Source organism: Anopheles bellator, chromosome 1, assembly GCF_943735745.2.
Source record: "Anopheles bellator chromosome 1, idAnoBellAS_SP24_06.2, whole genome shotgun sequence".
In the NCBI taxonomy this organism is placed as follows: domain Eukaryota; kingdom Metazoa; phylum Arthropoda; class Insecta; order Diptera; family Culicidae; genus Anopheles; species Anopheles bellator.
Window position 1 is genome coordinate 33,988,884 of NC_071285.1, and position 12,981 is coordinate 34,001,864.

Sequence of the window (12,981 nt, forward strand, 5' to 3'; positions counted from 1 at the left end):
GTCAATAATAATTCATAATTATGTGTAGATCATTGTATTTGGTATTACTGAATTTAATTTTCTTTCATTTTTACATAGGATAAATGACCTCTAATCCAGTTCCTGTATTTATCTATAATGTTTCTTTTGGGTTTACGTTACTACAATCCACATCTAGTGACATATTCTTGAAATCATGGCTGATTTGTATCGGAATAAAACTGGTTTGCTCCGTCATGAACAAACCATTCATTGTATAAAATTTCCTTACTTAACATATCGAGGCTCTAGGTGTTTTTGTGTACGTATAAGTACAACCATCTAAACTAGAATGTGTATTCAAACCGATCCCATGCAATTCTTCAACGTTCAATCCATGTGAATGCTACGGAGAAGTAAGAAACTATACCTTTTTGGATCATGAACCAAAAGATGTACCACATTTAAAATTTTCTATCCTTTCTTATCTTATCATTGGTTCGTTTTTGATACGCGCAAATTTAATGCGATTCTTCCATTTTAATTCTTATACAAAATTTCTCTCAACACCTATCAATTAGTGACTCTCCTAGCTTCCTATATAGATAGTAAAGCATTTAATGGCCGTGTACACCCAAGTTACATGCATTAAACGGCGTCATAGAGAAAAATTGATATTTTACAGCACAAAGATGCTTTATCTCTTAACAATACTCTAATTCATATGCTAGATGCATGAGATTTATGATTACAAATCGAATTCGACATACTCGAAACGGAAAAGAGTCTTCTGTAAGATGTCGGACCTCTGAAATGCTTTACGAATTTGTTGATTATTTCTTACGCCCAGTCCACGTGTAATATTTCCAAACTTTACATTGTTGCATGTTTCAAATGATAGGTGTTTACTTTAAATCTGTTTATATTTTGTTAGGTTACAAACATACAAAAGCAAAAAGTGATGAACTCATATTCCATGAAAAATTAACAAATAATGTCAAAGAAAAAGTAGACAGAAATAAGTAATAGCACCTTTTTGCGTATCGAATTAAGTGAAGATACTAAACAAAATCCATTGACGCAAGATAACGAAAATACAGGCTACGCAGGGTGTGAAAGGTCGAACACTGCTGCGAAAAAGCATTGAATCCGTCGGTTGAAAAGTGAATGTTTAGTTAGCACAGTGTAACTGAAAAGAATATGTACTGTATCAAGATATACGGTTAGGTAGAACTTGAATTTGAAAAGAAATTATTTATTTAAGTATTCGTTAACGCAATATCTTCACTTTTCGAGACAGAATTTACGTTTCGTAGAGCTGCGCTTTCGGCTGTATTAATAAACGATATAAATGGAAATGTATGAATAAAAAAACAAACAAAACAAACTAAATAATTACTTCAACTGCTATTTTATCCATCATTTTCTTCAAACGCATACATAATCTTTCTGTAAACTAACAATTTGTCCATGATTTCATGCCTATCGCTTGACACGTTCCATTAATTCGCACCCCATCGAGCCCTACCGTACAGTCTTTCCATTTTGTATGTATCTCTCACGCCGCAGAGATTTGAGTTATCCACAGTAAAAAAAGAGGGAAATACGCCGGTCTTATAAACTGTTGTTAAAGTTTGCACTAATAGCAGACGGTCGATAAAGCGATGCTTCTGTTTCATTTAGGTTCCTTTGTTCCTTCCGTTTGTCGTAAGACACATCGGTCGGCGTAGTTAAGCCCAAATTCTTATGAATAAACCGATTACAAAAAAATAAAAATATATTGCAAACGTTTAAAACTGCCTTTAGCGATTCCAGTTCGTAAAGAAACAGAAGGATCCTATTCCGTTGCTGTTTAGGGTCCTTAGAATAAGAAAAGACTCATCTTAACGATTGCCGAATGAATGCTTTCTCCGTTCGCTTAGATGTTTCTAGGCATTGAAGTTTCATCCGATATCTTTCAACTATACTCTCCATCAATGAGTCCAGATTGAAATATGAGATAGCCGTAAAAATATGTTTACCTATTGTACATAGCGCGATCGACACCGTGTGAGAAACAACAAAAAAGTACATTCTCTGCTACTTAAATAAACAACCATTCGATTGATATCAATTTATCTAAAATAACAAATAGAATAATATTATTAATGATCATCGTAATAGTATAATAATATATTATCCGCCGTAATTGCATTATTTACACCGGGAACCCTTCCTTCGGAAAACGGGTATCGGATGTACAGCTTAGGACTGAAGTACATCTACTTCTGCTTTCGTGAGTTAACAGCTACGTTATCGTCCACTCTCACGTCCCCTTTCACCTTTGCCTGGAAGTAATGTAAGTCTTAATCCCTCATTTATCTCCCCATATACACAATATCGTTTAATTCGTCACGCCATGCCTTCTACCGGACCATTGGCGGCGTGGTTTGGAAAAACGTATTAAAAAAATAAAACAAACAGCAGAGAAACACTTCGCAGGTAAATTGCAACTAACGAAAAAGGGAACAAGCCATCAACAACAAATTGCAGTTGCCTCACGGTAGAGTGCGGTCAATGTTGAAGTCTTGCGTGAAAAATCTATTGCATTTCAACCTGAGAACGCCAGCAGAATAATCCGTGGCGGTAGGCGAAACATAGCTCAGGAATTTAAGCGTCGCTTGCCTGTCATCGAACCCCAATCGGTTGCGTCGTGCTCCACGAATGCAACCAGCTTTTCCCGGCACAGGATGGGCTCGATTAGAACATTAAAGGCTATTGCGTCTCGTCCACTATCAGCATGATTTGGTGCGTGGGCTCCTGGGTGCTACGTACACACTCGTTCTGATGGGTGATCCAGTCCTTGCGCTGGCAGAATGTTGAGCAGTAGGGTGTTCTTCGGCATAGAGAACATTCGGCCAGCGCTTCGCGGTTGCAGTTGGCGCACTGTTTGCAGAGCAGAGGGCGGAGGGGAAAAGTGACAAAAGGAACTATAGCTTCAAGAGTTGCAAGACAGACCATATTAACTTACCTTTTTGTTCGCATGAATCGACCCCGGAGGTATGCAGTTGCTATTTATATTCTGCTCCTGCTCGAGCTGTGACACGGTTAGTATAGCTGCGTCCCGTTCACGCTGCATACAATCGATCTGGCGATTGTGGAATTCCTGTGCCTCGCCAATACACTTTCGCAAATCCTGTGATAACTTTGCCATCTGCGTGCATAGTGTTTTCATCTTCTCGAACGGAACGCTCGCATCGGCCAGTACTGCAAAGCAATAGATTGCATAGTAAACGATTATAGCTATCTCACCGGAGGACCATTGACCAGCTTAAGTTAAAGGTATTTTACAGCCCTCAAACCTATTTTAAATCTAAACAGTCTTTTAAACGATCTCTATCGTTTAAAACCATGCCGTCATTAATGCTTATTTTTGTATTTTTCTGTACACCTTTTCTGAGACTCTTAATCTAAAACATCGTATCTCTGTTACGATTAAGAATACGTACACTGAGCGGTTTGATCGACGTACTCCGTCGCACTTTCGATGCCTTCCGTTAACGCTTGCCATGGTTCTTCTTTGGTTGTGATGGCGAGATCATTCTGCAGATCCTGCTGTTGCTGCTGCTCCTGCTGTTGCTGGACAACCTTCACGGTAGTAGTGGTCGTGGTGGTGCTCGTATTATTCGTAATAATCGGTGTTGCGTTTATCGTAGCCGTCGCCTGATGAAGTTGTCTTGTTGCGGCATGTACTTGAGCGGCCTGCACGACTTGCTGCTGTGTCTGGTGATGATGTTGCTGCTGATGGTGGTGTGCAATGGCGGAGTTATTGACCACGCTGGTGACGGTTGTAGTTGCAGTATTGCCATTACTACTATTGATAATGGAGCCAGCATTGTTGGAGTGCACGGTGGTACTATTGTTTGACGCTCCCCCAGCATTGGTTGCCACTCCAGCGTTCGACCCTGACGTCGTGCTCGCGCTATTACTACTGTTCACTATGATACGCTTCTTCTTCTCCAGCTGTGGTGGCTCTGGTTCAATCTGGTTTCTTCGCCGGCGCTTGTAAGGTGTAAACAGTCGCACTGGTCCAGTGGCGGCTAAAAAATACGAACGATGGAATATATGAACAGTTGCTTTACAGGAGATGACACTTGAAGTTGAAAGAAATCACTCACTCTCTCCGGATTCGTCATCGCAACAGGCGGAACATGTGCAGCTGGTGGCGTGGGGCGTGAGGATGCCTTCGTCAATAAGGGTCTGCAAACTCCGGCCTCCGTACCGTATCGATCGCTTCCAGTCCTTGCTAGAACCACGGCCACAGATATTCTCGAACTCGCTTGGCGTGTACCAGTCGTCTTTATGTTTGATGCATTTTCCTCGGCCACCGGAACCGAGCCGACTTTTGTACAGCTCGCCAGTGGTTGTTTTGCATCGGACTTGTAGTACCTCCACGTTTGCCAGGTGATTCGCAAGAGCGCTGTTATTCTCAACACGGTACTCCTGCGAGGATTGTGATCCCTGCGATTGGTTCTGCGATTGGCCGTCAACTAGCTGCTGTTGCTCGTCTTGCACGGTCTGATTTACCTGGTCGGCACTTTGCTGCTGGATAACGATATGTGTTGGCTTCAGTTCGCCACCCAGATCACCGACGACAGCGCTGCTCGAGACGAAACCGTTGTTGTCAACACAGATCATTGGTTTGAAGTGCTGTATCTGGTCCGAAGTGAGCACGTTGAAAGTTGCGCCACCGATCAGTGTACCGACTGGTAAGGATACAGGCACTTGCACCACTGTGTTGCCTTGCTGCACGTCGGTTGTAGTCACTAGGCGTGTTCTTGGAGGGAGGGTCACCTAAAACCGTAGTTTACATGTCAACAGAAAGTTTTAGCTCACACTGCGTCAATGTTTTGTATTGAATAAAAACTTATTTTAAAATGGTAAAAAATCTATGGTTGCCATATTCATATTAAGCTTTTGACCACATGTCTCGTGTAATTTAATTGTGTACCTTTGCATTGCATTTGATTTTTTGCTGCCACAGCTGCATTGTTTGTTATGTAAAATAGCATTAAGAAAAGGAAAAAACATAATTCTACACCATGTGTTGATTATCGATGCATAGCTATTCGACGGCATTCGTGTTTAAAATTTATAAATGTTTTTATCTTATTTTTGGAAGGTACGATTGATTATAACGCCAACAATATATCTCTGCTATCGACGCTCTTCATGGAATTCGTTAAGAGTTAGAAAGTAATTGAACTGATGTCGCGGAACCTGGACATTGCCATTTCTAACCCGGCAAAAAACTCTTCTAATTCGGTGGCGATTCTTCGAAATCCGTTTCGCAAATCAATCGGTTCGAAAATAGACTCACAAACCGACAGACAGTGACTACTATGCACCGTTCGTGTTTGTCCCACTTTCGTGCTCGTGAAATGACCTTTTACTCGCAATCGCCACTAAGACGCTGTTAGTAATCGGCTGGTTCAACTGTTGATTTTTTCCCCGGCGGCGAACTTTGTGCCTTTCAGTGCAAAGCTGTAAAGACGGCGTAACCGGTGCATTATCCCGAATTACTACTCTTCAGAAAAGGATGCTCTCGGGAAAGGTAATGTACCTTGACAGTAACAATAGGTTGTGGGGACGGAAGTAGCGGGCGTGAAACTGTTTGGAATCATCACCTTCCCGGCAACACAGCAATCTGAGAACAGGTGGAGCGAGAGGCGAGCAAGATAAACATTCGAACGAACGCGTGAGCCATGCTTTTACTATGCTCACCATCGACCGATGGCCGATCGGACATACGTGGCCGGTCGGTACGGAGTAGAAGCCGGCCGTTTTTCTGGTCCAGGGACAACAGCCTCATTCTGCGGATCGCAGCAATCGCTGTTGGAATCAGCCAGGGAAACAGGAAGCATCCAACGCATGTACGAAGGCGAGCAAAAACGTAAACAAACCCATCATCAGCCGCTGACCGAACGAGCCACGCGCCGGCAAACCGAAATCCGCCCGACCGCGCGTTCACACGACCATTCCCGAAGCGGGGTCGCCATCGGCGCTAAACGACGAGAGGGGCGACCAAAGTTGCAAAAAAAAGAAGAAAAAACCCACGAGCAGGAGCACAACCCTAGCGTCTTCAGCATCGTCAAGAACTCCGTCAGCAGAGCAGTTAAACGCGTCCATTCCAAAAGACACACATCAAGAGCGGAACTCCGAATGCGCGGCAAATGGGATCCTTGCACTAGAACTTGAAATCAATTTGATGAATGTTTTGCTGATTACGGGGAGACCTAGTACCGCCATACTAATTCTCTTGTGTTCGTTTCTAACAATTGTAAATAACTGATCCAACGGAACTGTTCAATAAACAGTCAAAACTCGCGTAATGAAACCTCCTGTAAGCCGGTAACCTAAGGAATGTACAGTTCTGGCGTCTCTCTTTGCAAACTTCTTGGCCACTGAGTTCTTTGGATTGAATTGGCGCACGCATGTGTCCGGCGCACCAAACAGCATTTCACACACAATGCATGCGCATCGTTCACAAAGGTACAGTTTCTATTACACCACTTCTTCAACATGCCACAACAAATGCTGGTACTTCGGAAAAGAGTTGACGCCACGAAGAGACAATTGTTTTTCGACGAACCTACTAACGCAAGAGTTACCTATACGCATGAAGTACAGGTAGATTATCCACACACACGTCAATTGGACAGCAATAGGGTCTGAGGAATTGTTTTTTGATTTGGCTTCCCCACAACATCGCAATGCGACTTCCTTGGCACGCGCGGAAACCGACCGCTAGCTCGTTGGCCGGATGTCGCATGAGTGGGCGTTCATACGAAATTGTTCCAGTTCACGGCAACCCGAATTTCTGACCGCCAGAATCCTTTAGTGCCACAACACACACACACAAGCACTACCGCGAACAATGTCAAACAACGCACGACGATCGCCGATTCCGCCACAGGTACGCGATACACACATCCAAACATTCCCACGAACCGAGTGTTTCTGCATGTGCCTGTGTGCGTGCATTGTGCAATTCCGTGGAGAAGGCGAAACCGTAATGACACGCGTTCGTGTACCCCTTTCGTTTTGCTTCGGCCGAGATTGACCGATATTCGTCTCCGTAACCGATCGATCGCCGATCGGACGGCATGGTCCGTCGGTTTTTTTGCCACCCATTTCCACTCCGGCACTTAGCATCGATGGCGGCTTGCGGATCCAGTTAGCATTGCTTACATCGGCCATCAGCGGATTGACAAGTCAAGTTTAGGAGCGTTCTATTGCTGGGCCAGCGATCGATGGGCGCAGAGACAGCGAGAATCGAGTGCAACCAAGGTTGGTTTGCTTTTCACAAGGCACATCACATTGACACCTTCGAGAACTGACGGATGCAGAGAAGGCCATTTGCATGCCAAACAGACGCTCTCTGTTGTGGGCGCTTGGGCTATCACCTGGTTAGCGCAGAGTGCGGCAGAAGGGACTATGACAAACAGCTTCAATATAGTTGTAATGCAAGCACCGGATTCACATGCCAGTGGCGCGGTTGTTGACGTTCGGAAGCTGTAAGGTGCGTGGTCTTACCTCGTCTCCGTTCTCGAGCTTGACGTGCTGTTCCTCGGCTTCGTCCGAAAGTTCCGGAATATCTGTATCCATTGAAAACCTAGAGTGAGGCTGCTACCGGGGGTGGTGGAACTTGGAGTTGCTGGAAGCTTGCAACAAAGCACGGCAGGAACGCACGGCAGGAACGCGCGGCAGTGTCCTCCGAAGCCTTTTGTTCACGAGCTGTTGCTGCTGTTGTTGTTGCTATTGCGAATGTTTTCGTCGCCTTTGCTCGACGACAAATCACGGCGAGCGGAGAATATCGTCGAATTCAGCCGATTATGTAGCCTGACCGAGCAGACGGACGATACTTTCCACCCAAATCCTTCCGCCGTCCTTCCTCCGAGGCTTACTGTGCCTCCCGCGCTGCACCTTGCCCGCTTCCTGTCGATTTTCCCCCGAGGCGCCTAGGCCCGCGCCTGCGTGTGTGCCTGTTCACGCGACCCTCGATCTGAAGCCACCACGCTCCGCGTTCGGAGGAGAGAAAGGTGGTCACGCGGGAACTGCGAGAAGTTGTTTTGCTGGCACGGGCAGGGGCAGGGCGGCGGGAAACCCGACCGACCAACTTCGCGCTACGAAGAGGACGATACGGCCGAGCGAAAGCGCGGGTATTACTCAACACACAAATTCGGCTTTCCGCTGGTACACACTTGGCTTTCCCGGTATTTGTCGTGTCGTGTTCCCCGAACTCTCCGGCGTGGACAAATCGTGAGCGCCGCGGCCGTCGATACAGAGTGTCGATCCACGAAGCCAAGCGCCAGTCCACAGAGTCGCTTCCGCGTGTCCGTCTGTCGATACCGCTGGCCGGGAGATATCAATCCAAAGTCACCGGGAACATCTGGCGACCTGCGACTCCTTCCGTTGGGTGCATCTGTCGATGCAAGCCGCGCCACGGTGTGAACCTTCTTCCGTTCCGCCGTTCGCGGGCACGGATACACGGTGCTTGTGCTTCACTTTGTGCCTCTCTTATCGCGGTGAAAAGTACGCACCACGCACGCCACACACGGAGACACTAGCAGAGGCCACACAGGCTGGTCGCGCGAGATATTGGCAACCGACCGAGGTGTTGCGTACCCGCGGCGTTGTTATTTTTCGCTCGGGATGCTGTGTTTTTTTCTCCGCACTTTTATCACACAGCCGTCGCCATTAGACGAAGTCGGCAGCGACGAAGTGTCGTTTCTTCTGTAAGAAAATTTTCATTCACGCACACTCCTTCGCGAGTGCGCGCTCTCCCGCTCCCTCCCTCCCTCTCTCTTTGCTTGTCTCACTCACTCGCCTGCGACGAAAGCCACACGCACACCTTCGCTGAATTTCAAGCGGGTTTCGATGGCCACCACTACCACCGCGTTTGCACCCAGTCACCATTCGAATACATTCGATCTTCCATGATTCCTTGAACTTTGCCGCGTAAACGATCCCGAAAACGTTATCAATCGAGCCGAATCAAGAGAGCAAATCCGAGGTACGTTGTCAGTGTGTAGGGCTGCACTCGTGGCTTGTTCGCGATTTCGCGATCTACATTCGTCCGCCAGGCGCAACACACGCACACCATGCTGCGCCGCGGTTCGCTCTGCCTCCAATCGAAAAACGAACCAAGCATACCCCGCTATTATGAAACTCGAATCGAGAACTCGATCGTTCGAGTGAACACAGTAAGAGAGAAAGCAGAATACAACAAGAGAGAAGGCAGAAAGAGAAAACTACAGCAAAATGAACTCAAATGACCGTTCGAGTTTCGAGTTCGAGTTTCATAATAGGGGGGATAAATTCGCTCTCTTCTCTTCCAACACGCATGTGCGACGTTCCTGCTGTTCGTTGGGTGCGGAGACCCTTCAAAATGGACCTCGTTCCCAATAGTGTGTGTCGCACGGCTGATTATAGTTTTGTGAAAGACAGATTCATTGTTTGCTAAAACAGTGTTTGAATCACATCCTTTCTTCATCTTGGAAAACCACCGTTTGCAGGAATGTTCGCTGTAATCCCGCTTCTATACTGAGACGAGATTTCTCACGCAAGGTTGCTCGGTCTCACTGTTTGCGAGGCAGAGAGAGCGCAATAGCTACCTCCCTTTTGCTCAAACGGCCAAGCGACCGGCAACTCATCAATACACGAACACATGTAACCGCCTGGCTCACTCCAGCTCACAGGTGATTTTGTGACTCATGCAACAACAAAATACCTTACTCGAAGCTTGGAGAAATAACTTACGGACTGACGTAGAAATCTCAAATATTCTGAAATTCTAAAACTGTTACATGGGAAGAGCATTGAGCACTGAGCTTTTGTAAGGGAGTATGAATGCCTTTAAAAATATCGAACCGTAAACGATTGCGCATTTTAACGCTCCCATTTGCGCTTCGTGTGGCACCCCGGTTAAGAAAGAAAAAAGCTCCCGGTAAGCTTGAAACAAACGTCAACGTCATAAGTTTTTTGAACATCGAATGTTTACAAAATGCTGCTGTCAAAAAACCGCAACGCTAAATTAAATAGTGAAAAACATTAAATAACGCTATTTCACAGTATTTTACGCTATTTTTGCAGTTCCCCGGAAATCCCCGAAAGAATTACGGGAAGTGGTTTTGTTGTTTTGTGTGTCAGTTTTCTACCAGTTGGCTTGGAATTTCGAAGAGTTGTAGGTGCTGGACGATATTTTAGATGTATATTTTAGTTTTTAGCGCCGTTTCTGTAAGTTAGTAGGAAAGATATTCAGTTTAACACCAGGATTCTTGTTTCCGAGGCGCTTTCAAGTGGAATTCTTAGATAATAATCAACCGGGTAGGGGTTTATGAGACAAAAACTTTCGTACTTTCATCAGATTGGAACGAGCTCTTTACCTTAAGGCCGGTTTACACGCTGCGATCTGCAATGCAATATCGCTTGAAGTGACATCTCCGGAGACGTCATAAATGTCACTGCCGCGGGTGGAAATCTGAAGACTCGACATGCAATTTGTGAACAAATTTCAAAACAGGGTCAGTTTGTCGGTTGACTTGTTGATGTTTTGTTTTGGCCTCTTATTTATATTTTGGACGCTTCGTCAACGTTCGCGAAAGTGTGTAACTGAATTTATAAAAATTTACGAAAGTCTGCCATGTCTTTGGCAACTAAAAAATAAAAAATATAGTGATCGGAATAAAAAGGCGGAGGCATACGATGCCATTTAAAAGCAATTTCCTCGACACTGTAACCTCTTCGCACGTTCTTTTTTCGCTTTTTAACCGAAAGGCACAATGGTAAGGCAAACCAACACAGTGTTGCTTCCATGGCTGATTCCAACATGTCCAACCGACAAACTGACCCTGTTTTGAAATTTGTTCACAAATTGCATGTCGAGTCTTCAGATTTCCACCCGCGGCAGTGACATTTATGACGTCTCCGGAGATGTCACTTCGAGCGATATTGCATTGCAGATCGCAGCGTGTAAACCGCCCTTTATATTCCTAGCGGCAAGCATTATTGACAGATAGTCGCCGTTCGGTTGTGCTCGTCAAAGCAAAACAATAGCGCAAGCAAAAAATCAAGAAAAAGAAATTTCTATTAATCTTCTGAGCTCGAACAACCTTGTAAAAGATCCGTTGAATCAAATTGGTCTCACCACCGTTGGTTGGAAAATAATCATGTTGAGAAATACAATTAAAGGTCTGGTAAGACTTCGGCACAGTGCATCAATGCGGTGGTAAATATCAGCGCATCCATCAAGCATGTCAATGTTATGTAAAAACATCAAAAAATCTGTTTGATTTGCAGGTTCAGTACGATGCGATTTATACAAACGCAAGACACCCCGAACCCAGATAGTTTAAAATTTCTGCCTGGTATTGCGGTTCTTGAGGCTGGTCAAACAATGGACTTTCCAACTGTTGCATCCGCTCAGTGCAGTCCGCTGGCCAAACTTCTGTTTCGAATTGAGGGCGTCCGTTCGGTGTTCTTTGGGGGCGACTTTGTGACAATATCTAAACAAGAGGGTGCAGAATGGCGTGTTATCAAACCGGAAGCATTCGCTGTGATCATGGACTTTTTTGCCAGCGGTTTACCTGTGGTGAAAGATGCACAACCCAACACCAGCACACAGATCAATGATGAAGATGATGAAATCGTACAAATGATCAAGGAACTGCTCGACACGCGCATCAGGCCCACGGTACAAGAAGACGGCGGCGACATTATTTTTATGGGCTTTGAAGACGGGGTAGTGAAGCTTAAAATGCAGGGCTCTTGCTCCTCGTGTCCCAGCTCGATTGTGACCCTGAAAAATGGTGTCCAGAACATGCTTCAATTTTACATTCCCGACGTGGTATCCGTCGAACAAGTAACGGACGAAGTGGATGAAATAACGGAGAAGGAATTTATGCGACTCGAAAAACAAATTAACCAAAAGGATGAGAAATCAGATTAAGAGCTTTAAAACCGGTACATTAAATTTGGATTCATTGTATTTTCATCCTAAGATGCAGCATTTTGCAGCAAATGCCGCCACTAATTGTTGGAAAAGAAAGCATTCAAACATGTTCCCTCTACCGTTGCAAGCATGTTTTCGTCCCTTGCTTTCCCTGTGGATCTGTATATATGAATAAAATGAGTATGATTTGTACACAATTCTACCAAATAAGAGAGCTAAGTGATACACTGTACTACATCAACTGCGTTGGTACTGGAGCTAATAAGATACTTTAATTAATGGGATGTTTTATATTTCATCGATGGATGATCTACCTGATGTGATGCCAGACATGTTTGAGTCCACGCGCGCGCACTGATCATAACTTTGAACTCTCACGGGCAGTGGAGCACAAAGCCCAAAATATTATGGAGCTCCGGAAGCAGATTCAACTACAAGGATTCGCCCAACGGTCCGTCGTTCGGTTGCCTGGTTTGCCACCTTCGTTTCTTCCTGTAGCATCGGAGGAAGATTTTTTGAAGCTGGAGCAGGACGCTGAGTGACAGGACTTTATACTCGCCGCCGATACTTCGGGAAAAAGTATACGTCTGATAAGTTCGTGGGGAAATGGAAGACTGTGCTGTTTCAAGCGATGGACTCCCTCTTCCGGCGGTCCTTTCTGAGGGAGTGTATGTGATCGAGGACAACCAAGGAAAAGACTCAAAAGCTAAACTTTCGTAAATTTCACCACACTTTGAATCTAATCTATGCTATCGTGATCAACTCGGATTCCACTTTTACCAGAGAACAAGGAATTCAAACATTGCGATATATTTTATATATATATTTTAGCACGCCCAAAACGACGTGTGGGCCTTGTTCAAAGAAAACCTGCGCAGCGGCCGAGAGGAAAGCTGAAACTAACGAAACAACCAAACCAGATAATTAATAGAGTTTTAAGTTGATTTTGTTTTGAGTTTTGTGCATCAAATGGAAATACAACGTACATCATGGGTCCGAAAAGGCATGCAGGCGGTTATGTGTTAATATAT

General features: G+C 45.1%; 2 protein-coding genes across 2 annotated transcripts; one reads left to right on the forward strand and one right to left on the reverse strand.

Moving 5' to 3' along the window:
* Positions 1 to 1,236: 1,236 nt before the first annotated feature.
* Positions 1,237 to 8,231, reverse strand: LOC131205585 (deformed epidermal autoregulatory factor 1). Its single transcript, XM_058197743.1, has 5 exons — positions 7,534 to 8,231; positions 4,116 to 4,791; positions 3,447 to 4,037; positions 2,969 to 3,204; positions 1,237 to 2,883 (listed from the first exon to the last, which is right to left on the reverse strand). The coding sequence occupies exons 1-5, from the start codon at positions 7,603 to 7,605 to the stop codon at positions 2,713 to 2,715; spliced, it is 1,746 nt and encodes a 581-aa protein (XP_058053726.1). The 5' UTR covers positions 7,606 to 8,231; the 3' UTR covers positions 1,237 to 2,712.
* Positions 8,232 to 11,037: 2,806 nt separating this feature from the next.
* LOC131216224 (NFU1 iron-sulfur cluster scaffold homolog, mitochondrial-like) lies at positions 11,038 to 12,318 on the forward strand. The gene is made up of 2 exons (XM_058210658.1): positions 11,038 to 11,227; positions 11,299 to 12,318. The coding sequence occupies exons 1-2, from the start codon at positions 11,169 to 11,171 to the stop codon at positions 11,945 to 11,947; spliced, it is 708 nt and encodes a 235-aa protein (XP_058066641.1). The 5' UTR covers positions 11,038 to 11,168; the 3' UTR covers positions 11,948 to 12,318.
* The last annotated feature ends 663 nt before the right edge of the window (positions 12,319 to 12,981 follow it).

Bases quoted from the DNA above. Each gene is read 5' to 3' on its own strand.
- LOC131205585 (XM_058197743.1), bottom strand. From the start codon at position 7,605: ATGGATACAGATATTCCGGAACTTTCGGACGAAGCCGAGGAACAGCAC. The intron at 3,205-3,446 runs GTACGTATTCTT...ATTGCTTTGCAG, and splicing joins CGTCGATCAAACCGCTCAGT to TACTGGCCGATGCGAGCGTT. The intron at 2,884-2,968 runs GTAAGTTAATAT...CTCTGCAAACAG, and splicing joins CGATTCATGCGAACAAAAAG to TGCGCCAACTGCAACCGCGA.
- LOC131216224 (XM_058210658.1), top strand. From the start codon at position 11,169: ATGTTGAGAAATACAATTAAAGGTCTGGTAAGACTTCGGCACAGTGCA. The intron at 11,228-11,298 runs GTAAATATCAGC...TTTGATTTGCAG, and splicing joins CACAGTGCATCAATGCGGTG to GTTCAGTACGATGCGATTTA.